The sequence below is a fragment of the Passer montanus genome, unplaced genomic scaffold (assembly GCF_014805655.1).
Source record: "Passer montanus isolate IOZ18808 unplaced genomic scaffold, ASM1480565v1 scaffold2, whole genome shotgun sequence".
NCBI classification, from domain to species: domain Eukaryota; kingdom Metazoa; phylum Chordata; class Aves; order Passeriformes; family Passeridae; genus Passer; species Passer montanus.
The window spans coordinates 18940973-18964452 of NW_024366591.1; the positions used below are offsets into that span (position 1 = coordinate 18940973).

At 42.3% G+C, this 23480-nt stretch overlaps 1 protein-coding gene across 1 annotated transcript in view; it reads right to left on the reverse strand.

Annotated features, from left to right (window-relative positions):
- ARID1B (AT-rich interaction domain 1B) overlaps nt 1-21037 on the reverse strand; it is a 323938-nt gene extending 302901 nt beyond the window's left edge. Inside the window, 2 exon segments of the mRNA XM_039706785.1 lie at nt 18678-19144; nt 19147-21037. Coding sequence (XP_039562719.1) covers nt 18678-19144; nt 19147-20401 — 1722 coding nt within the window. The 5' untranslated portion in view covers nt 20402-21037.
- Nucleotides 21038-23480: the final 2443 nt, after the last annotated feature.

Here is a 23480-nt window from a genome sequence, read left to right on the forward strand (position 1 = left end):
GCATTCATAACTGCTAATTTGTTTTCAACTAAATCATGTATCATCTGAAAAAGACTACATTGCAACAGCAAAATGACACTCCTGGGATTACATTTCATCTAGATTTTAGAATTAAAAGGACAAAAACCTGACAAATTGTAAATTTCACTTTGAAGGTAGTGGTGGCAACACCCTTCAAGTAATTCTAAAACTACTAGTGCACTTAGCATGTAGCAGCTGTACTGAAACAAACACAGCAAGTCAAAAACTCGAAAGTATTAAGGAATCTGTTAATCCTTGAATTTTAATTTCTACAATTTAAAAAAAATTGATCAACATACATGTATTTATACAAACATTTTGAAAGCAAAATAAGTTTCTGTTAGCATAATTTAAAAGCTATGTTGATTTTAAAATACTGTCAAGTCTAATTCCTACATGTTTTAAACAAACTTAAAATTTTGCAGAAATTTGGGAATGACTTCCAAAGAACTCTAAAGAAATTACCTCCAAAAAATGTATCTCAATGTTAATATAAAGCTCACTGTGGCTCATTCAGAGTCATAAAAAAGTCAGACCTGGGTTTCAACCAGGTCAAATTCTGGTCTATCCTACAGCCTTCACCTATTTCTCAAAGCTGGCAGAAGTCACCAAGTATTCATTACTCTTCTTGCAATCACAAAAAATGGGACAAATGCTTCCAGAAATCCTGGCAGACTACAAAACACCCCAGAGCATCTCATCTCAAACACATGCATTTAACACACATCTAGATAAATGCAGAAATAAAATAGGATTAACCATGGGTATGAACACCTCTGCAACAAATCACGTAGGATGCTCAGAATTAAATGCACAGTTTTAGTATAACTACTATCCAGAACTTTCAGTTTCTATACAAAGATGTGTTCTCAATAGATGACCATAATTTTCTTTTAATATCACACCATTTAAAATTAAATTAAAACTCAGCATGTGAGACATATCTGGCCTGAGAAATATAAGTAAGCAGGGAAGATGATCAACTTCTTCAGTATTTCTCATCCAAAAAAATATTTAACAGGAAAACTGATAATGCCATATTCATAGAACTGCCTTCCCTCTCCCATAGCACAAACCATTATATTTTCAAATTCTCTCTGCCTGAAAACTCTTGGCTTCTTTCCACTTCTATGCCCACCTTTTATTTCCCAGTCCTTAAGAGAGCCCACGTCAGCCATCATGCAAAAACACCAACACAGCTATCTAAACACACTTCAAAGAAACTTCTTTATTTGTTAGAGAGGATCTTCAGGATTAATGAGCCCCCTTTGGGCACAACCCAAAACAGTATTCCCAACTTCCTAAAATTACTAAATCTAGAACAGAAGTAAAATTAACAATGAGATTAGATTGGAAGGAAAGAGAAGGGAATCACTACCTTCATAAACACTGAAGCAGTACAGCTACAGGGAATCTTTTCTGTAAGTCTGAATAAGCTATTTCTGGGGGCAACAGCTATTTGAGTATATTTACATCTAAACCTTCTCCAAGGCGGCAACTTACATCAGCACCTTCCTGCAGCTGTTGAGGGCTCAAGACAGTGCACTCAGTCAAAATCACTTGGCCTAGTCAGAAAAGGTCATTTAGCAGCAAAGACAGATGTTTCTCAGCTGACATAACCAAAAGATAAAATGAAGCAAACAAACCCAAAGACTCATTTTAGCAACAAGGTATCTGCAATTCCAATTTCAGGTATTGTTCCCTTTAGAAAGATGCTATTCATCTGACATTCATTTGCAACCTTCAATTTAGATTAAAGAGCTGCAGATACCACACGTAAAATTCTGAAACATATGTTCCCTTTATTCTTCAAAGAATATAAATCTTTACTTAAGGCCACACTGTTCACTTCATATCTAACCTGACATTTCAGCTAAACCCAGCTCTTCTGCTGAGTACTATCATTTCTTGAACACAGTCTTCCTCTTCTCACTTCTACGCTCCTACCCACAGTTGTTTTTCTTTTTTCTGCTCAGCTCTTTCATGCAAAAGCAAATTAAATAAAAAAGGAAAACTGAAACTGATTACACACCAGAAATACTGTCAAGTATGAAAATGAAATGCTACACATTTTTAAACCAAACTGCTCAATGCCAAAGAAGAGGAGACACTGGTTACAAAGCCAACACAGAAAAATAATCATTTCAGGAAGAAATACACCTGAACAGCTGACAGCCAGATAAAATTAAAATGGGATATTACATTCAAAAATACACAAACATCATTAGACTATTTTGACAGAAAACAGAGTTTCCAAACAGCAGAAGTAAGTCAGAAACTTGAAATAAACCTGAAGGAATTCATATATCTTCTCACACCAATTCTATGTAAAGTTCAGCTTGCACAAAGCTTTGGGGAGAGAAGCGGAAGGAGTAAGTATAAATAATTCTTTTTTACTCAGTCTGTTACTACTACAGGACAGATAAACATCTGCCATGAATGTCAGGTCTGCCTTACACTGTGTCAGAGCTGACAGATAGATTAAATGACCTCTTAATGTCACTTCAAGCCCTGCTCTTCTATGATTTGGAGGTTATTACATCACCTCTATTTTATTATAAGGTTTCTCCCATTTCTGTAATTTTTCATTTAAAGTCATAACCCTCAATTTCTAGCAAAACTAGACCACATGGACATTACAACACTACAAACATACTAGATACCTTGATAAAAAAAATTAAGGGAATAAAAAGAGGTGTTTTTCACACCAATCTTTTCATATGTAAGAAAAACTGTTTCTAAGTAATTTATGTTGATATTTGCAGAAACTGCAAAAATACTGCGAAAAATGTTTACATATTCCTGGTTTTGGGGAGATGTGAATGTACGGATGAGATGAGCTGTGTGCTAAGCAGCAAAGGAGATATGGGGAGAAGAGAACTGGAGAAGACAGCCAACTTCAAAGCACAATCCATGTGAACACCTCCCTCTAGGTACCCACCTTTGAAGCAGGCAAGAGACATCATCCCTACCAAACATACCTTCTAGACATCACCACTCTTCTCCTGACTACACTGCACACCAACCCTGCACCTTCCCCTTCCTCTGAATCCAATCTGAGTTGCTCCTTGCACAATTTGTGCCTACCAAGTCAATTATGATCCTGTCTTGTGTAAAGATCAATAAATTTCAGCAATTCTCCAAACAATTAACATTTTTGGAAGCAGTTTTTTCAACTTCATCAAGGAAGCTTCTTTCTGTGATCCATGGAAATACATGCAATTAGAGCCACAGCACAACAAAACTCAAGGAATAATGAGAAACAGCAGACAAAAAGTGTCCAACACAGAACTCATTAGACAGCCACACACTATTCCACCTGTTGTGCTGTACACCAAATACTGGTAAAATCACGGGGGGGCGAAAATGCAGATATATCCAAGCAGCTAGGAACACAAATTCTGATCCCTCTTTATATCCTATTGTTATCCACAACCCAGGAAGCTGTTAATTGGCCTAAGTAATTGGTTTAAATACCCAAGTCCCATTATAAAAATATACTATAAAAATGCTTAGACACTTATCACAACCAAGAAATTCTTAACTAAAGTTCAAAGCTGAAAAGGCACAAGGGACTTGTCTACACTGAAGTAAAAAAATGCATAATTATACCAATATAACTATGTCAGCGTAAGAGTACCCTCTCCCTCTTAAGCTTACGTGGCTTGGAAGCAGAGTAAGATAAACCATAAAAACTCTTATTCTGGTATAAGAGTGTCTCCATAGGGAGTTATATTGGTATAATTATAGCATATAATTATAGCACATAGTTGTACTGTATAGACAAGAACTAGATGCCCAGTCCACATATATTTTCTAGCAAAACAAATTATTATCAAATTCCAATAGAGGCGCATAAAATACTTAGCTTTTATTTTTGTTTGATGCACCTTCTTCATTTTAAAGTGATGAATTACTTCAATTAATCTTCCTTGAAAATGCTTTTCTCTCTGCTATTCTATATGGTAATAGATTGTTCTTCTGGTGGAGGCATTGTAAACTAACACTTTGAGAATGTCTGTGATATCTCCCACACTGATTTAGGCTCTCATATAAAGCAAGTGGTGAGAAATCAGGTACAAGAAAGGAATAAGGTGCTGTTTACACATTTGACTGTTAGACTCGCACCTTTTATAGTACATCCCCAGCCACTTTAAACAGTCAAGTGCTTCAATAATTTAGTCTCTATCCTTCTGACAATTTCATTCTCACCTCATTTGCTATAGAAGTTAAAACATTTCAGTCAACCTTGAGGAAGCCATGCTTCTTCCTCCTCCTCCCGCTATACACACTGGGAGGAAAATAGTACATCTGAGCCACTAGTACCTCAAATTTTAAGAGAGAACCTAAAAAGAGATACAAACTTTAACACTACAAAAGACTCCTCACATTTTTTTGAAAACAAGCAACTTTTCAGAGGATACCTACTCCAAAACCTAAGCCTAAGCCAAAGAAACTGACACCCTTTGTGAGAAAGAGCCCTTAAAAAGGATGCAAACAAAAATATGGTTATGACTGCCTCCAAAAAGTGGAAAGCACTGGCATCCTGCTACAAAGATACCAGTGAAATTATTAATCACAATAATAATTCAGTTTGGGCATTTTAAATACTTTACTAAGAAAGGCTAAGTGAGCCTAGAGATAATTAAGGATTATGGTACACATTTTCAGGATGTGCAGGTAAATCTCTTTAGCAAATTGTGGTTTTTCCTCTTTAACCATTTTGAAAACATGATACTGCCAAGAAGAGCTCTATGCAGGATAGGCATCCTTGTGTTTCCTTTTGTCCTAAACAATTTAATCCCTCAGCACACATTGAAATACAGCCGTAGCGTTCAGAACAAACCTGGTTTGCTTTCACAACCACTGTCCCTCTCGGTGGCAGAGATCTCCTGTCAGGGCTGCCCCTTCCTAACTCCCCATGCCCAGCACAGCCCCTCAGCCCTCCAAAGTGCTCACTGGGTTTGCTACTCTGCACGATGCTCCACAGAGAGACCCCCTGGAGCAGTCACTGGGGGGAACGCGGAGCCACAGGGAGCACCAGTGCTGGGTGAGGAAGATCACCACAGCAGGGAAGCTCCTTCCAGAGGTGCCCACTTCTCTGCAAGCTGAAGTGCCAGCAATGGGTAAAGAGTTTTCAGTGGACTCTGAAGCAGCATCTACACAACAAAACTGCTGCCCTATTTCCAAATCAAAAGTTTGCATCTGTGTACAGAGGAAACTGCATACCTAAGCACGAAGATCAACTGATCTGGAAATTCATCTTGGTATTTTCAAATTTGCCAGTATGCCAGTATGTCTGAAAATATGCTGGGCAAAAATAAACGATACTGACAGTTCTTATATGCAAAAAATTTTACATACTGAAAGAAAGGCCGCAGCAAAAAAAATCTCTGAATAGGCATTATACAAACGACAACAAAACAGAAATGTATTGAGCTTAAGCAGAAATGTGTATGAAAACCATTAGTTCCAACAGGTTAGCAAGACAAGAAGAGAAAGCCAAGTTAGTCCAGAACTCCAACACAAGTCTGGAGTCATTTGCCTGTATGAAAACACGGCAAATAATGTAAGGAATTAATTTCACCTGCCCTTTGACATTGACACCTGAGTTTATCAGCTTAGACTTTCTTTAGAGCAAGGGAAAAAACACAAAACTTTAGGAGCATGATTCATTAGACCAGAATTACACATCTACTTCAGGAGGAGATGATTCACGTGAAGATCTGACTATTTTTCTGCACCAAAGATACACAAAAAGATCAGGTACAAATGCTTACAGCACATATGGTTAGATGAGTTCCACCTTTGATATCTTATTTTTCAAAGACACTCACAGCTTATTTGGCCACTGCAATCAATGCATTCTGTATAATTATCACCCTTGGAGGAAAAAAAATTACTCTCTGCCTCAGCTTCTTTCCTTTTAAGAGAAGGATAACAATGGCTTCCTGCTCCAGAGAAATGTTAAGAAATTGCCTATCATTATTTATAGACTAATTTTACACTCAAGAGGCAAAGTAGGAGGAGTGACAGAACCATCACCTATACCACCACCAAAGGGACTGTCACGGCCTGATGCCCACCCTCAGTCGAACTGGCCATTCTCTCTTTACCTCTATGCTGCAAAGTTTATGCTGCAAGTCAGATCTGCCCAATGATCTGGCTGAAATCTAAACATTCACAGGTCTTGTTTGGCAGGATTAGTTTTCAGACAAATCTTCGAGCTGATGCGACTCACCTTATGACACAAGGGAAGCAGCAGGGAGCTGATAAAAAGGTGGGGACTGGTCCTAATAGAAGTGAAGTCGTAGATCAGCTTCAGACAACCACCAGACTCACAAAGTGGTGCAAGACCTTTTAGCAACACAAAACTGGATGAAAGAGTACTCAAGGAATGTAACAAAAGGTTACTGAAAAATGCAGAAATAAACAATTTAGATTTTTAAGTTTTCTTCAGTTTCCCCAAGAGAAATTCTGGCTTGGTAACTACACAAAAAGCAGATGTCCATTTGGATCAACACATATTTTCCTGTGCATTTATGTGTTACAAACCTTCTCTGTTTCAGCCTGTGATCCTCAAAAGCTAAGAAGGACAAAAAGCTGTCTTTCTGAGGAATACCCACGTGGACCCTTCTGATCAATGTACACAGACTGAACTCAATTTAAAAATATATTTGCTGTTTTTTCCCAAGTATTAATCTAAAAATGACAAACAAAACATGTTACTGAATGCTCGGTATCAAACATTTGGGGGAAAAGAATGGGAAAAAAAAAAACCCATCATGCTCATTGTCTCTTTGGATATATATATATATATATAGATATATAGATATATAGATATATATAAACCCACTACTGGAGAGGAAAACTACATTTCTTTCTACTTCTGACACACTAGCACACTAGCTGAGACAATTTGCTCAAGTAAGACAGACAACCATATGCGAGATCAAGAATTTCAAGAAAGTAAAAACGTCATCAGAAATCATAAATATTTGAACCTTCCATTATGATGCCATGACTAGCTGCAGCCTTTAAGAAAAAGCACCTACTTTCTTCCTCCATCTCATCGAGGAAGACATCAGCCACAAGCAAATGAAGAATTTAAACTGAATGTTAAAAAGCAGGAGTAGAGAAAAAATACACAGAGGGTAAATCAGACACTGTTGGGGTTTTTTTCAGGCAACAATATTGTTGCAAATAAAAATCCAGGTGTTACTAGAGGCAAGGCAACATAATTTGGAAACTATTACCCAGGAAGAAACTGGCCTCAGTTCTTTCTTGAATTACTAAGGTATTCTTCTAAAACAATGGAACCTCACCTCACTTTTTAAACAAGCTTCATTCACCATCTTCGTGAGATACATCCCCTCAAATAAAATATGACACTGTGGAATAACAAACAACCATTGCTGGCAGCTCTCTACACCCCCAATCTTCTGAGGAGAATTAAAAGGAAACGAAATCTCTGAAATGAAGTATCAAGTTCTATAAAATTGCATAGAACACACCTAGGACACTGCTTAGGTACCACTACTTAATATAGACAATCATATGCCAATTGTTTCCTCAGTTCTAGTCTTTTCCACACTTTCCACATGTACAGCAACACCACACTTGAATTTTCATGCATACCTTTTCAAATATCTTTTGGCCAAAGAGATATGTATTTTTAATCACACCTGCCATGCCAGGTAAAAAAACTACGCATTTACATTTCAGCTTGGTTTTGTCTCCTTTGTTTGTTTCCTTCCTTTACGTCTTCTATTGCTTAGAAGATCAGTAACAGAGGAACCTGAAACAAAAACACCAGCACCATCACTCATAGATAACTACTTGCACTGTTTTTACTGTTATACTGCCAAGTCTTGTCAGGATTTGGGGGCTTGCTTGGGATTTGGGTTTTTTAGTGGCTTTTTTTTTCCTTTTTCTTAAGTGCAACTTGACCCCTAGTCACTAGGAGAGTCGGCACCAGAAGCTGGATAGTGAAGACACCTTCCCTGCTGCCACTCTTTGCCCAACAACTTTTGTCAGCCTGGAGGACAGAGGAGCAAATACTAGTCAGAGAGATGGGTGGGTACCTAGACCACTCAAAAGCTACTTCCTCAGTGACTATAGAGTCACACTAATCACTCTTGCACAACTGTTAAAATTGCAGAAGACAGTAAGGATGACTTTTCCATCACTCCAATGACTTGGAAAGTGAGGAAGACATCTTAAGAAAGAAAAAGGAGTATCACAAGACAAAGGAGCAAAAAGAGATTATGACATTTGGATAAAACTAAGTACTATGACTTTGGGAAGAAAAGAAATGAAACAGACGAAAATAACCCACAAATAAATCTTTCATTCACTGAAGGGGAAAATACAGAGGAAGAGTGTTGAGCAACCACATAACAAAACAGAGCTGACACATAATAACATTAGGATCTGCAGAAAAAGTAGAAGACTGCATCCACCATTCTGTCAACTACATTCCAGCAAAGTAACAGCTCACTCAGGCCCTCCTCAACCTTCCTCTTAATGAGAAAGTGCATTGTTACTGCTGCTATTATTATTGAAATAAGCTGAAGAACTAAAAGGAGGAATGTGTGGCTAAGCAAAGTCTTCCTGGGACAGAGAATCCCTCTCCACTGCTTGTTCAAACAGCTGCATTTAGCAGTTTCCTGTGAACAACCAAATCCCTAAATGTCCCAGTATATGAAACAAGCAGTCCATATACCTAAATCTAAAACTTTTCAAGGGTCTCAGTTAATCCAGAAAATGTTCTGATTGCCATCAGCAATCACACATAAAGCTCTCAACAGCTTAGACTGAAGTAGCCTTTAGATTCCTAGCTAATTCTTGGAAAAAATCTTTGAATATTGGCTTCTACTCCCAACACCTTGATCACTTCAAGAACACTGTTCTAAAATGCGAGACACTTTGTTTCATATGCTGCTGCCCAATCAGTCCCTCCTCTTCAAAGGAAAAGCTCAATTAAATTGGGAACTTTTCTTCTGAATGATTTTAAATGGGTTTTTTTTAGTTGTGGTTGGATCTCAGTTAGTATAATTGCTATTTATATCAAAACATTAAAAGGTCTGGTTATGGGGTTTATTAGAAAAGCAAAATGTGTTTTTAATACTTAAAAAAACCCACAACAAAATACTCCATAGCACTATTTCCATTTGTATTTGCATACCACATGTTCAACAACAAAAAGAGCATTCTGCAGAAAGTTAGAAATCTCAGAAATGTTGCTGAATTAGTAGCTCCTACAGTTTGTTAGTAGGAAAACCGGCTCTGTGCCAGGCTGGAATGGGGGGATGGGGGTTATCACAAGGGATATGTGTTAGCTTCGGGATTTAAAAGAAAAAATACATACTTTGTAAACCATAACATACAAGACAAACAAACGCAGTATCTCTTTGCTAGCAAAATTTTTAAATGTGAAGTAAGCGTCATTTAAAATGCTAGAAATACTCCGCACGGCGCTGCTCCTCAGACGGGAAGGCAGAGAAAGGCTTCTCCCCAAGGCAGCGGAGGGCCGCCGCTGGCCACCACCGCCTCGCCCACACTCGCCCGTCCCAGCGCTGAGGGCCCGGGCATCCCGCGGCCGGGAGCAGCGCCTGGCTCGCTGCCCGAGCGGCGAGGCTGTTGAAAAGCAATAGATAGCTTCTGGCAGCGGCAAAGGGGAAAATATTTTGATCATGTGACGCCACACAAGCGAACTAGTTCGCTTCGTGTGTGCAACTTGCACAGACGCTGCCACGGGCCCGGCACCCCGCCGCCCCCCGCCTCTGCCGTCCCCGCGTCCCGCCAGGGAAATGCCTCCATCGGGAACCGCTTCGGCAGAACAGCCAGGGGCACCCACACACCCGCACGTCCCACGGCCAGGGCACCCAGGAGGCACCTCCCTCACAGAAGTCGACCTTTCTGCCTACAGGAAGGAAGAACTTTCAAATATGAGTAAAACTGACACGTAAAATTATTGTGCTACTGCTCGTACGCAGTTAAAACAGCCTCAAATGTACCCAGCTCTATTTTTCCAGAAATATTTCTTTAAATAGCCACTATGACCAGCCATAAACTTAAAACAGCTCTGAAGAACATGCTTATTACTTTCCTTTGCTTGGGAATTTCAATCAAATAAGAAACACCAAATTTTTTTTTAAAATTCACAAATGTGCAATTATTTTCCATAAATCATGCCTGAAAATAAAACATCAATACTAACATTTCATATAAACAGAAAATCCAAGATATTCACAACATAAATTGCTACACCAAAAAAAAAAAAATACAGAACTCCATACATTCCATCCAAATCAAAGGCTGCAAACAAACCAGCATATTCCTTTGATGCTGTCAAAACAAACCTCCTTATCTTTATTTTTAACTTTAAAAGAATAAAATTTAAGAACTACAAATCCTGTCCTTGTGCTTTCAAAAGAAATTTTCAGAGCTGATATTTCAGTATCTTGCTTACAAACAAGTAAGTCTGACAAGCTAACCAAATAACACGATCAATGCTGGGAACACCAAGTCTCTGATCCCATCCAAACAGAGGAAGGCACAGTGCAGACTGGATACTCTCCCATGTAACAAATATTTAGGCTGCCTATTTATTCTGCCTTACTTGGCAATTAAAACTGCACATCAAACTCAAATTATTAAACAAGGCAAATATTATCCTCATTTTAACATGGGGAAACTGAGGTATCAGTCAGTGAAACCAGCTACCTTTAGCTCCTGCAGATAGCTGAGAGATATCAAGAATTCCTGCATCAATCCTCTACTAATATCGTTTTCCTGAAGTCACATAATTTACTTACCATGGCTGAATTCACTGCTTGTGTAAAGAAGGCACTATTCCACTTCAATCAATCTGTGAATTAAGCCATGTCCACACTGGGAACAGCACACATGACTACAATTATGTTTTAAAACAGGATCCCTCCTTTTGGGATTTTCTGAACCGATTTCCTTTCTTTACTCGAACAAAGAAAGAACAACCACGCTCCAACTTGAGGTCCTTCTGTGAAAGACAGCTGTACCAGGGACTGCTAGAACCAGGCCAGCCCTCTCTTTGCCACACAACACACCTCTCTGCCCTTTTAAAAGGTGACCAAAACCTGTTGTGGAACTATCTACCTTATGAAAAACTCAGCAAAATACCTCAATAGCCATATCCGCAAACCCTTCAAGAGAAGCTTCTTATAAAGGCTGTTATTTTGGCCGTGAAGCTATGCTACCAACCCAATGGTAAACTAAATGCAAAAAGGTTTGCCACAACAGCTATTAGTCAAGGATGCAATTAATTCCCTGAATCTAACTATGTAGCTGCAACAACAGAACTTCACAGTGAACCTAGCCACGTGGTCTTTAAAGGGCAAGTAAATTGATTCAGTAACTTGGCAGAATCACATCCAAGAGAAAGCCCTGCTACATAAGATTTATTTTTTTAGTAAGCAGATACCTAAAACAAATATCAAACAGATACCAAACAAAACAAAAACCAAGAGACCAAAAACCCCAAACCACCCCCTAAAATGCCATGAGTATAAATAATTGAAGTAGAAGCTTGCAAGACTCTAATAGTAACATAACTAACATTATCCCTTAAAAAAGGGGAATTTATACATAAATTTCCCATTTTCATATTCATTCTTTTTGTAGCAACAAACTAAAATTCCATGTATATCTACTCCCTTAATTTATAAAAAAGGTAAAAAAAATTAAAAGAATATTCTTTCCCAATGGTCAGAAAGAGGCAGATGTGGGTGGCAGGGGAGATCAGTGGCACAGCTTTACAGATGGAAGTGTCAGAGGGCCTATCACTCAGATGGATGTCTTCATAAACAATTACTACATCACAAACCTGAATTCAGTATCTTTTCAAATCTGAGAAGCCTACAATGTAGGACAAAGAGCACAGCAGTGAATTCTTAAAGGCAGAACATCATTTGGCCTTTGTGCATGTTTAGGTGCAAAAGATTAATTAACAGCTCTTAAAATTGGAGAAAATCTAATAAACAGATTACATACTTCTACACATGCTTAGTCCTTCTGATGTAGTTACTAACTTACAATGACTCAAATGCAAAAAGTAGTATGAATGTAGATCGCATACTGATAGATCTGTACTGAAAGCAATTCCTTATACATGCTGCAGAACCATCAAACTCTGTTTTACATCCACAAATTGGCCACTACACATTCAGAAATTCAGCTGCTTCAGAAACTTGTTAAATTTACAAGGAAACTAACATTTCCACTATACATGGAATATAAATGCACATTGTATCAATACCCTTTCAAATCAAGCCTGCCAAAAACTTTTACACAGATTTCACATTGGTTTTAATAAACATAGATAAAATATTTTAATACAAGCTTCAGGACAATGATCTTAGGTTTCCCAATTTCCAAAACAGCTGCAGGCACCTTCAGGTAACATAAACATCCTACATTGCGAATACAAAGTTTGATAAAAGGTTCTTCATATTTGCAGTAAGAACAATTCCTATGTGAAAAGCAATCTTTAAGTAAGACACAACAACTGTGATTTCTGCATCAAATCTGCTCACTTCAAGACTGAAGACAATGTATTTGCCAGATAAAAGAACCGGACTTGGCGGTAAGGAAGTCCGTGCATGCACCCCCGTACTCACCCCGCCCCAGCACACACTAGTGCTCTATGCAAAATACTCATCAAAAGACAAGTTCCACGACACTTGTTAAGCTCCTGGGCACTTTTTCAATTCAAATTCCTCAGAGTTTAATTTCTATGAGAAATCTAGCATCTTTATATAGATGAGATTGGGTATGCAATGATAAAACAGTGCAAGGAATACTGAAATTTTGAATTACAGTGCCTTTAGTTTAAGGTGACTGTACTGATCGAGCAGACAAATCCCTTGTTTCACTCAGTTATTTGTCTTCTTACTCGTGGAATAGGTTCCAGTAAAGCTACGTTCTCCCACAACAGAATGTATACACAATAAAACTCTATTTATTCAAAAGCTACATTTTATGGCACCAAGACCCTGGCTATTTCCAAAACACCTGTCCTCAGGTATGCCTGTCTGAAGCAAAGCGGATGTAATGTGCCTCAGTTTCCCCACCCTGTACAATAGGAAGAACAATTTTTTTTCTCCAGTCCAAGGCACTCTAGAAAAATAGTATAAAGATCAAATGTACTTGGAATATTGTTACTGAGAATATAAAGGTACTTAAAATCAATTCTGTATAAATTAGCCACTGTCCCCACTGCTTACAGATTCACATAAGTTTTTTTTAAGATACATTCATCCCTGAATATTCCTTGACTGCAGTGGAACACTACCATGGATGTGTTCAGCTTTTTTGGAGCTGATGTGTTCCTGGTGGATCACTGGATGCCACACTCTCAGAATTGGAAGTACAACAGTGGAAATTGTCTGGCCTACCTGCAACACAAACACTGCAGCACTGTGCCAGCACATCAGCATTTGTGTGTGAAACTGAGCAAGAACAGGTACCACTGGGGAACAGAAAAAGTAAAACTGTAATACTATGATCTGAATGGCAAAACATACATGAAACGTACAGCAACCCTTCAGGTTTACTAAAAAATAATTTAAAATTTATTAACAGGTAAGACATCCTTAAAATAAATTTTAATCTAGTATGATTGGCTCCACAAGATTTTTGTGCCTTACATTTATTTGCTTCTATAAGCACCAAGCAATACAAAAACAACACCGCTAAGCAGCACTTTTCTCTTACTAGTTTTCAAAACAAATTTGAAAACCACTAAGGTATACTTTTAATTTAAGTTTAATTAAAGTCCTCATTCAATCGTACCAAAACATATATTTAACACTATGTAAATAGCCCCAAAATTGAAAGAAAAAAGTTTTTTTCCCAAGTACCTTAATAATCACAATTCTAAAATATATTCTAGCAAGTTGGCCTACCACAAACACATGCTACTGAAATTCTGCAGCCTTGAGCATGCATGCACAGCGAATGTGGCAACACTGCTTTACATATCCACAGAGAATCTTCAAAGCCTCCTGATAAACGGCACATTTTGAAGAAGTACTAAAAGATGTAACTGGTATAAGGCACAGGTACAATCTTAGGGACCAAAGAATAAATAAACTAGTGCCATTCTCACATTAACAATTACAATGTCAAAATACCTATAACAATAACAAAACACTTGAGGAATAAAAGTAACAAAGATCTATCAGTAGCTAATTAAACTTGTTTTCATTGCATGAATTTAATCTAGTTTTAACTAAGACACTATTTCAGAATGAACAAGCATCACCTAACAGACCATGCTTAGTAATTTCAATAACATTATTTTACATAAGTAACTAGAAAATTTAGCAATGGATTAAATGCCTTAGTTTTTGTGCCCCGAGATTCAGACCGGAATGCCAAAATGACAGTAATCGACTGCTCGGTAGAAGAATCCTTACATTATGGAAGCAGTAACAGAGTGGGCAGGTTTGCATCTCTCCTTCTTCATTGTATCTCGTACACAGGGTTCTGCTGTTCCATGTGTAGGCATAAGCGCTACTACAGAAACCAATAACTGAACACCAAACCACAAAGTGTCAAATATATGGTCGTAATATATATATAGATGCTACTAACTGTGAATATTGCTATTTGCTACTTCTAAATAGAAGCTATGTGAATACTAAACTGTTTATTTGAAACTGCACAGGGAAAAATATATTTTATTCTCCCATTGAGACATCAAGAATCTATTCACCACACTAACAGCTGTTTAATGGCCTTCAGGCACAGGACATGATTCTGCAGCCTTGGCTTAGCCAGAATTGTCAATACGGGCAATCTATTTGGCATAAAAAGAGCTGCAGAATCAGGCATATTCAGAGTTTCTCTGCAACAAAACAAACAATACATACACAAACTCAGAGCAGTTCAATATATTTTTTTCTGACACTTCCTCTGTATCTTATACAGGTACTCCTGAAAAGACCCAGGTTCTGTGTAGGTGTATGTAAATCATACACATGTGCACAAAGGAGAAAGATGTGTATAAAGTGCACTGAAAGGCCAGCTAATATGTTAAACTACGGCAGTGCAAATCAGAAGTGAAGAATTAAAAGGAGCTTTATGACTCTAATATCTGTACACTGTCAAGGATTAATCAATAACCAAAAGACCTGAATGACAAGGGACTGTACTAGCATCATACAAGTCCCCCACCATGAAATCAATGTATCTGTGTGAGCAACATCCATCTGCTTCAAAAATGTGCGTTTCTTCGGAAGCAGGAAGCCTCTATTGCAAGCCTCCATCACATCTCTCAGTTGGGTAAGGTGATTAAATTAAATGGAAGCAAAATTTTCTTAAATAATTTAATAGGCTGGACAAATACAGAACTTAGTTCATAGTAGGATGCCACAGTTCTTCACATTACAAAAATTACCAATGCCGAGGCAAGAATTTCCTGAACAAGCATCTCAGATGTTGTAACCTACTGTCGGTCCTTTTTCTCTGTTCACAGGACAATAGTTCCTTATAGGCTTAGGGGCCAATCAACATCTGCTTTACAAAGACACATGACAAGTGAGCATATTCTAATGAGTGTATACACATATCGAGAGCACACACACAGATGATTATTTAAAAAATGAAGAGAAGCCTTCTGTTCAGATGCTGGACTAAATATTCTGGTTTTCTTTTTCAAAGAGCAATCAATTTCTCTACTTACAGCAAGATTGACATGTGGAAATTAAAAATAAATAACAGTGTACAAAACCAATTGTGTTCTGCAAGCTAATGGTAACTACTTTTTGACACAACCCATTTTATGCATCAAAAAATATTAATTTAAAACCTAAAAAAAAATTTTATTCCAATCTCTCACTGGTCAAATGGAAAAATCATAATATACAAAACAATGATGTCTTGCCTTTATGACAATTATTTTGAGGAAAAATAATTTTTAAAATAATCAAAGAAATTGTGCTCTTGCCAGACTATTCTTTCTAAGCTGCGTGGCAATCCTTATGGTGAAAAAAAAAAAGAAAAAAAAACAAAAAAGAAAAAATAAATCTGTAAGAGAGGATGTAAACCCATAAATATAAGGAAGTATTTCTAAGGGTCATACTGAGGACATAAATGAATTCACTCTCACTCCTCCAATAAAAATAAAATACTTTAAACAATCTCTTCCACAAAGAAAGAGCACCCTGAACTAGCATGTACAACGTGTGACAACGGTTTTCCTAGCTTGTAAAGCCACAAATTCTGAACTACCCGTTTAAAAGGAGATGATGCAAATATTTTTAGAGTAATTATGAAAGGTTATGCATACGAGGTCTCACTACATTATGGCTTTCAGTGATCCTTTTATCATTGCAAATTTTAAAAAAAGTAAAACACACACACACAAATCTTATTTCCTTGGAAGAAAAAGAAAGGAAAACGGAATAAAAACTAAAAACATGACACGAATGGTCTCTTGGAAGTAGACAAACACACACACACAGCCCATCTAAGGTTACTATTTTTTTTTCCAGGATTAATACACCATTTGCAATATTAAGCAGTGATTTTTCCAGATTCTATTCATTACTTTATGGAGAGATCCAGCCGTTGGAGGACCCCAAAAGCATACACCTGCATTTGTTCCTGTCAGACCTTGCTGTAAAAAGCTGTTAAAAGATTTAACAGTTCTTAATAGAAAGATCTTGTTGAAGGGAGAAGAAACCTATAAAATTCTAATGCACTACTCCATTTAACACAATTCACTTTCCTACTGAGAATTCAAGCCTAATCCCACATTTGTGTAGAAAAATAATGAGATCAACAACTCCCGATGCTTCTTGAAGTATTCTAACCACAATTCAAACCCAAAAGCACGTTTTCTCCCGAATATCTGGATTTGTTGCAGAGCTGAAACAAACACAACCTCTGGCAGAGCGGTTCCTTCTTCCCTTCTTTGTACAATACACGGCATTTTCTCACCTACAGCAGCTCACATGCAAACACGGTCTTTTTAAGAGGCATGCACAGGTTAGGCATCGAGCTAACAGAAACGCAACGAAACTAGTATTTGGTTTCTTTTTTTTTTAATAAAAATCCGATCCCTTGCATAACATCCGTAACCTGCAACATTACTTTCTGTTTAGGTTTGTCAGGGATTTTTTTTTTTCTTTTTTTATAAGAAGGCGCGAGCGCGACCCGAAAACCCGAACCCCCGTCCAAAAGCACTGTTATTAAGAGGCACTTTCCCTACCGCCCCCAATTAGCGCGGAATTAAAAAAAACTAAAAATAAGCAAGCAAATATAGACGAGCAGATAAACGAGTCGGTGGGTGCCCAGGAGGAGCCGGCGGCGCGGGCAGGCGGGGGGCGGGTGCCCGGGCGGCGCTGGCGGCGCTGCCCCGGTGCCCCCCGGTGCCGGCGGCGCTGGCGGCGGGGGCTGCTGTGCCTGCGCCGCTCCAGCGCCTCTATTTACATCAGCGGCGCGAGGTGCCCAATGGCGCGCGCGGAGCCAATCAGATGGCAGATTAGATGTCAACTCGGAGGCAGCTGTCGGGAGACGGTTGCAGCCAGTTTACCTCCACAATTCAAATTCCCAACCTGGCGGGCGGAGGAGACCCGGACGCTCCTCCAAGGGTCGCGCCCGGCAGCCGGCATTCCTGCCGCGCCGCGCCGCCCCGGAAAGGCGCTGCGCCGCACCCGCCGCCCCGCGATCATCGCGCCTGCCTATCGATCGGATCCATCCATCGATCGATCGCCGGAGTTACCGGGGCTGGGGCAGAGGAGTGCGGGAGGGAGCGGGGGCGGAGGCCTGCCCCGGTGCCCGCGCCCCTTCGCTGAAGCCAAGGACTTTTCCCTCTTTTTTTTTTTCTTTCTCCTTCTTTCTTTTTTTTCTTTCTTTTTTTTTTTTTTTTTTTTTTTTTTTTTTTTTTTTAATTTCCGCGTGTGTTTGTGGAGAAGTGAAAGGCAATTACGCGCCCGCGCACGCTCCTGCCGGCGGGCGAGTCCCCCGCAGGTCACCGGGCCGGGACGACCCGCGCGGACCGGGCGCACACGCGCGCACACACGCGCGCGCGCGCTCTTCCCACAGGGAAAGGAGCGCGGCCGCGTTACGTGGATCTCACTGCGGTAACTCCAATCAGTGACAAACTAATTTGCTGAGAGCGCGCAACGGCGCAACTCGGTTCTGCTCGGAGATTTAAAAAAAAAAAAAAAATTGAAAAAAAGCAACGGGTTAAAGAGAGAAGAGAAAAAAAAAAGGCCCCGTGAAAGATAATGGACGTTATCCCCCGGGAGCCCCCCGGGTCCGGCACTCCGGTTACAAAATCCAACCCCCCGCCCCCGTCCGTCCCGGGCTGTTTGTCCTCCGGGCCCTGCGTCTCTCCAACGCTGTTCCAAAGTGGTGGGGGAAAATATTAATTGGGTCTGAGAACAACCTAATTTCGGCAGCGAAAGCCACACTCCGGTGCCTCCAGCCCCAACGGAGCCGTGCATTGTGCACGGCTCACCCTCGCTACGGAGGCAGCGAGGGGCAAAACTGGCCCAGAGAAAAAAGGGGGGGGGGGGGGAAAAAAGGGAATTACAAAGAAACTAAGAGCCCGACACGAGCGACACGGAGGCACGAGCCGTCATTAAGCGAGCGCGGGGAGTTACCTGGGTCCTGCTGATGGCCTGCCCGGTGTTCCCGGGGCTCATCGCCGGGTGGTTCCTTTGTTGAGCCGCTGCCCAGGCCGGGTTCGCCGCTCCGTACTGGGCGCCCATGTCCTTGCCCATGCCCATGCCCGCCGCTGCCTGCTGGCTTCCCGGGGCGGCCGCCGCTGCCTGGGGCTGGGGCTGCGGCGGGGCGCTGGGGCTGCTGTAGTCGGGGTAGCTGCTGCCGTAGCTCCGCATCATGGGGCTGGGGGACGTGAGCAGCTGGTTCAAGGTAGGGGTGGCCCCGGACGGGTGCTGGTTCTGCCCGGAGAACCGCGCAAAGCCGCCGGCCGCCGCCGCCGCGCCGGCACCAGCCTTGCCGAGGCCGGCTCCGCCGCCGGGGCCCATCATCATGCCGCCGCCGGGCTGCCTCGGGGAGCTCAGCACCCCGTAGCCCGCCGCGGAGCCCCCGTAGCCGCCGCCGCCTGCCCGCCGCCGCCGCCCGCGCCGCCGCCGCTGGGGCCGCGGCCGTAGCCCGGGTAGTGGTTGTACTGGCTGTTGGGGTACCCTTCGTGGGAGTTCTGCAGGGGGTCCATGCTGTTGGGGGCCGCCGTGGGGTGCATTATCCCCATCCCGGGGCTTTGTTGTCCGCCATGTTGATCAAAGCAAGGCCCGGCGCGGCTCGCCGTAGCGCTGCTGGCAGGGGCAGGGGCAGGGTTGCCATAATAGCTATTGAACTCCGAGACACCCACCGCGGAGGGGCCGCCGCCGCCTCCCCCGCTCCCGCCGCCGCCGCCGAGGCCGCCGCCGCCGCTCCCAGCGCTCGGGGGCGGCTGCTGGGGCTGCTGCTGTCCGCCCAGGGGTCCCAAGCCGGGGTGGTCGTAGCGGCCGCCGATGGGCTCGCCCATCTTGCCGGGCATCTCCTCCTCGTCGGCGCCTTTATTCAGCATTTGCTGCGGCTGCTGGGGGGGCTCGGCCTGAGCGCCCAAAACACTGTCTTTTCCTCCATGTTGCTGCTGCTCCATGTCTGCACTGGGCTGAGCAGCGCCGCCACCGCCACCGCCGTTGTTGTTGCTGCCGCTGCCGCCGCCGCCGCCGCCGAGGCTGCTGTTGTTATTCTGCACGGGATGGTGCTGAGGCGGCGGCTGCTGCGGCGGCGGCGGCGGGAATTGATTTAGCTGCTGCTGTAGTGCATGATGGTGGTGGTGCGGGTGGTGGGCATGGTGGTGGTGGGCATGGTGATGCGGGTGGTGGGCATGGTGGTGGTGGGGCGGCGCGGCGGGGTGATCGCCTCCGACGCTCTTCAGCTTGTGGTTGGGGAGCAGCCCCGTCTCCATAGCCGAGCCCGGGTTGGAGGAGGAGGAGGAGGAGGAGGAAGAAGACGAAGAAGATGAAGATAACTCCGAGGAGCTTCCACCTTCCTTCAGAGCCGGCTCCGAGGAGGAGCCGCCGCCGCCGCCGCTGGCGTTGTTGTTGTTGTTACCGGCGGCAGCGGCGGGAGCCGCGTTATTGGCCATGTTCGGCGGCTCGCTGCGGTGGTGGTGGTGGAGATGGTGATCTAAATTATTCACGCTGTTGCCGCCGGCCGGACTCCCCTCGCCGACCCCCAGTGCGGGGCCCGGCCCGGGAGCCCCGGCCCCCCCCGGGCCTCGCTCTGGGCCCAGGCCGCCCGGCAGGCTCGCGGCTTTGCCCTTGCTGTTGTTCGCACTCGCCGGAGCCGCTGCGACTTGCGCGGCCATGATCATCGCAACATTGCGAGTCCGGAGAAATTAGTGCTGATAATAGTAACTACAAAAAAAAAAATTGAAAAACCCCAAAGTTGAAAAACTAAACAAAAAAAAAAAAAAAATCGACTCCCACCCTGAAAAATGGGGGGCGAGCAGAGGATGGGGGAAAGGAGAGGAGAGGGGCAGAAGGAGAAGCGGCCGGGGCAGGGACTTGACTGAGCCCAGAGTATCCCCTGCGGACCGCTCCGCACGCACCGAGTTACAGCGATTTCCCTCCCCGAGTCCGTGGTTGAGGTTAGAAATGGTAAGAACGCCTTACGGTCCGTGCCCGTTCCCGCTGTGTGATTTCACGTTGAAAGTTTTTTTGTTCAGGTTTAAATGAAACTTTTTTTTCTCCTCCTTTCCTCCCTAACCCGGATATGGGTAAACACACGTCTGCCGGAGCCGCGCTGGCCCAGCATGGCATGAGCGAGCGAGCGAGCCAGCGCCGGCAGCCATCGCCCCCTCCGCCCCGATCGCTCCCGCGCACCCGCAAAACGCGGACTGGACTCCACGCTGGACTTGCTCGGGCTCCCGCTCCCCTCCCTGCTCTCCCGGCAGAGCGGCGGGATGGGGGGCGCGGCCCCCGCGTGTCCCCCCGCTCCCAGGGGCTCCCGCCCGAGTGCGCGCCGGGGGTGGGCAGCGGGACTGTCCCCGGTGCTGCGGGGCCCAGGGTGCCGCCGGCGGCGCTGCCCCGCGCGGGCCGGTTCGGCGGGAGGGAGGCGAGGGCCCGCCATGCGCTCCAGCCGTGCCCGAGCAGATGGATCGGTCAAACTTCGGGGGGCCGCACGCTGCCCCCCAGCCCCGTGTGCCGTGCTCAGCAGCCGCCTCGTGTTCCGAGGGCAGGGACACGTTTGCTCGTGTGATGGAGAAATTGGACTTGTTTTGGATTTTTTTTTCCCCCGCAGCCACCCGCCCCCTGAAGATTTATATTGTATGTGCAGACGGTTATAAAATTTAACCTAAAATTCTGCAGCGGTAGCATCTTTGCAGTTGTCCACATTGTCCAGCTGTCTCCAGATTCTAACGGTCATTTGCACTGATGATGCTTTTATATATAGGGCCGTTTTCAATATGTTCTGTGTACTTATTTGCAGTTCAACAAGAGATGATCAAAGAGCGAGAGACATTTTCAGTCTCATAATTGTTTCCCCAAACAATATAATTTCCAGTATGCACAAGACACCCATATGAATGTAGTAACACAACCCCAAAATATATCATCTGAGTAACTCTTGCTCCAAACGGAAAGCTGCTGCTGACCTACATTTTTGAACCAGAACGGTTTGAAGTTTTTTTTATAACTATCTTAATACAAGTGATACCCTAGTATAACAAAAGGTAATAGTCACACATTACATTGAACTAATGAAAGCATTTGGGAGATCAAATACTTGGCTATGAATACAGCAAACTGGGATATTAGTGAACGTTTTCAATACAGCAAAGGTCTAAACCACGATGTTTTAAATTAATATATTTATACGGTCTGTTAAAGGTAAGCACGTTTTCAAATTTCAAAATGGATAAATAGGAGATTCAATCATAATGGTAGAGAAAAACACAGCATATCAAGAAAGATGCTGTCACAAGTAGGTAGGCTTTTTTGAATTCACTGTGAAAATAAAAAAGGAGCAGAAGCTTCATGCTCTAATGTTGAGTTACATGTAAAGATTATTGATAAATGTATGAGCAGTGTGACTCCAGTGTCTATTAATTTTAGTTCTGTCTGAAAAGTCAGAAATATTATGATTTGCATTAGGGAGTTAGTTTTGAAAAGTCTCAGTGCTCGTGAAGTACATCTTGCTAATACTTCTGTTTTACAGTTGGGGGTTTGGTTTTTTTGGTTGGTTGGTGGGTTTGGGGTTTTTTTGTATCCTTTACAAGTGCAAAAATGTTATGTAGCTACACATATATAAACACAGAGCGGGAAAAAAATGGTGAGTAATTCTAGCGGGGGGAATCAGGTGCATACCCAAGGGTCATTACAGTCTGTAACAACAACAAATTGCAATTCTATGCAAACTGCTAGAAAGGGATATATCATCTTTGTAAGAGAGAGAATAACAGAACCGTAAGATGAATTCATGCCAAATCATTCATCAGCTTTTGCCAAGAGAATACTACATCTTTGTTAGTGAGCCTTTTTGACATTATCTCCTGGATTTTCTCCTTTTCTATATTCAAATGCACGCTAATTATACACATTAAACCACCTAAGTTGATTTTTAAAGTCTTTCATATGCAAATAAAAATATAGATGTCTCCTTGTATTTCTTTACATGTGTACTCTAACATAAAATATAAAATCAATTAAACACTTATACTTTGAGACATTTATATTTGAGAAAAAATACAAGTATTGATGATCTGCTCAGAATGTGCTGATAGTGCCTGGGCTGCAGATCGCAGTACTTCCTGACACACTCCACAACTCTTTCCAATCGGGAAAATAACCCGCAAAAGTTTAACACAGATTTACTTTGAAATGTTTTCCCTGGGAAAAGGGCAAAAAAAGCATGAGGCTTTAAACTGAAGAGTTCGTACCACTAACTCCTTTTCCTCCCATTTGTTTCAGCAACTCAGCTACAAGATTGGAACTAAGAGGCTATAAAATTGAGGCCCTCAGCACAATGAAATCAGTCTGCTATAAAAGGCAACACATGCCAGTTTTTCCTCCCCAATGGCAGATGCCACACCCTAAAGCAGACAGAAGGCACTGCAGTCTGTGCAAGGGAAGCACAACACAAAGCAACAACGATGGTTCAATTTTTTTAGATCGCAAATAATGTTGAAATTCCTTTTGCCATCTTTGCTCAGATGATGAGTGGTAGTGTTTGTTAAATTCAAATGCTTCTTTCCAAAAGCTCTCATTGTATGCATGAATTATGAATTTATTATAATATAATGTAAAAAAGCTCTAATTGCCATGCATATTATCTGCTGCAAAGTGATTGCATTGATATTTGATATCGCAAGTGCGCAGTTTCAACTTTAGTTCTATTTTCATTGTTCCTTCAATTTAATTATTTTCCATAAGCCAATGTTGTCCAAGTGT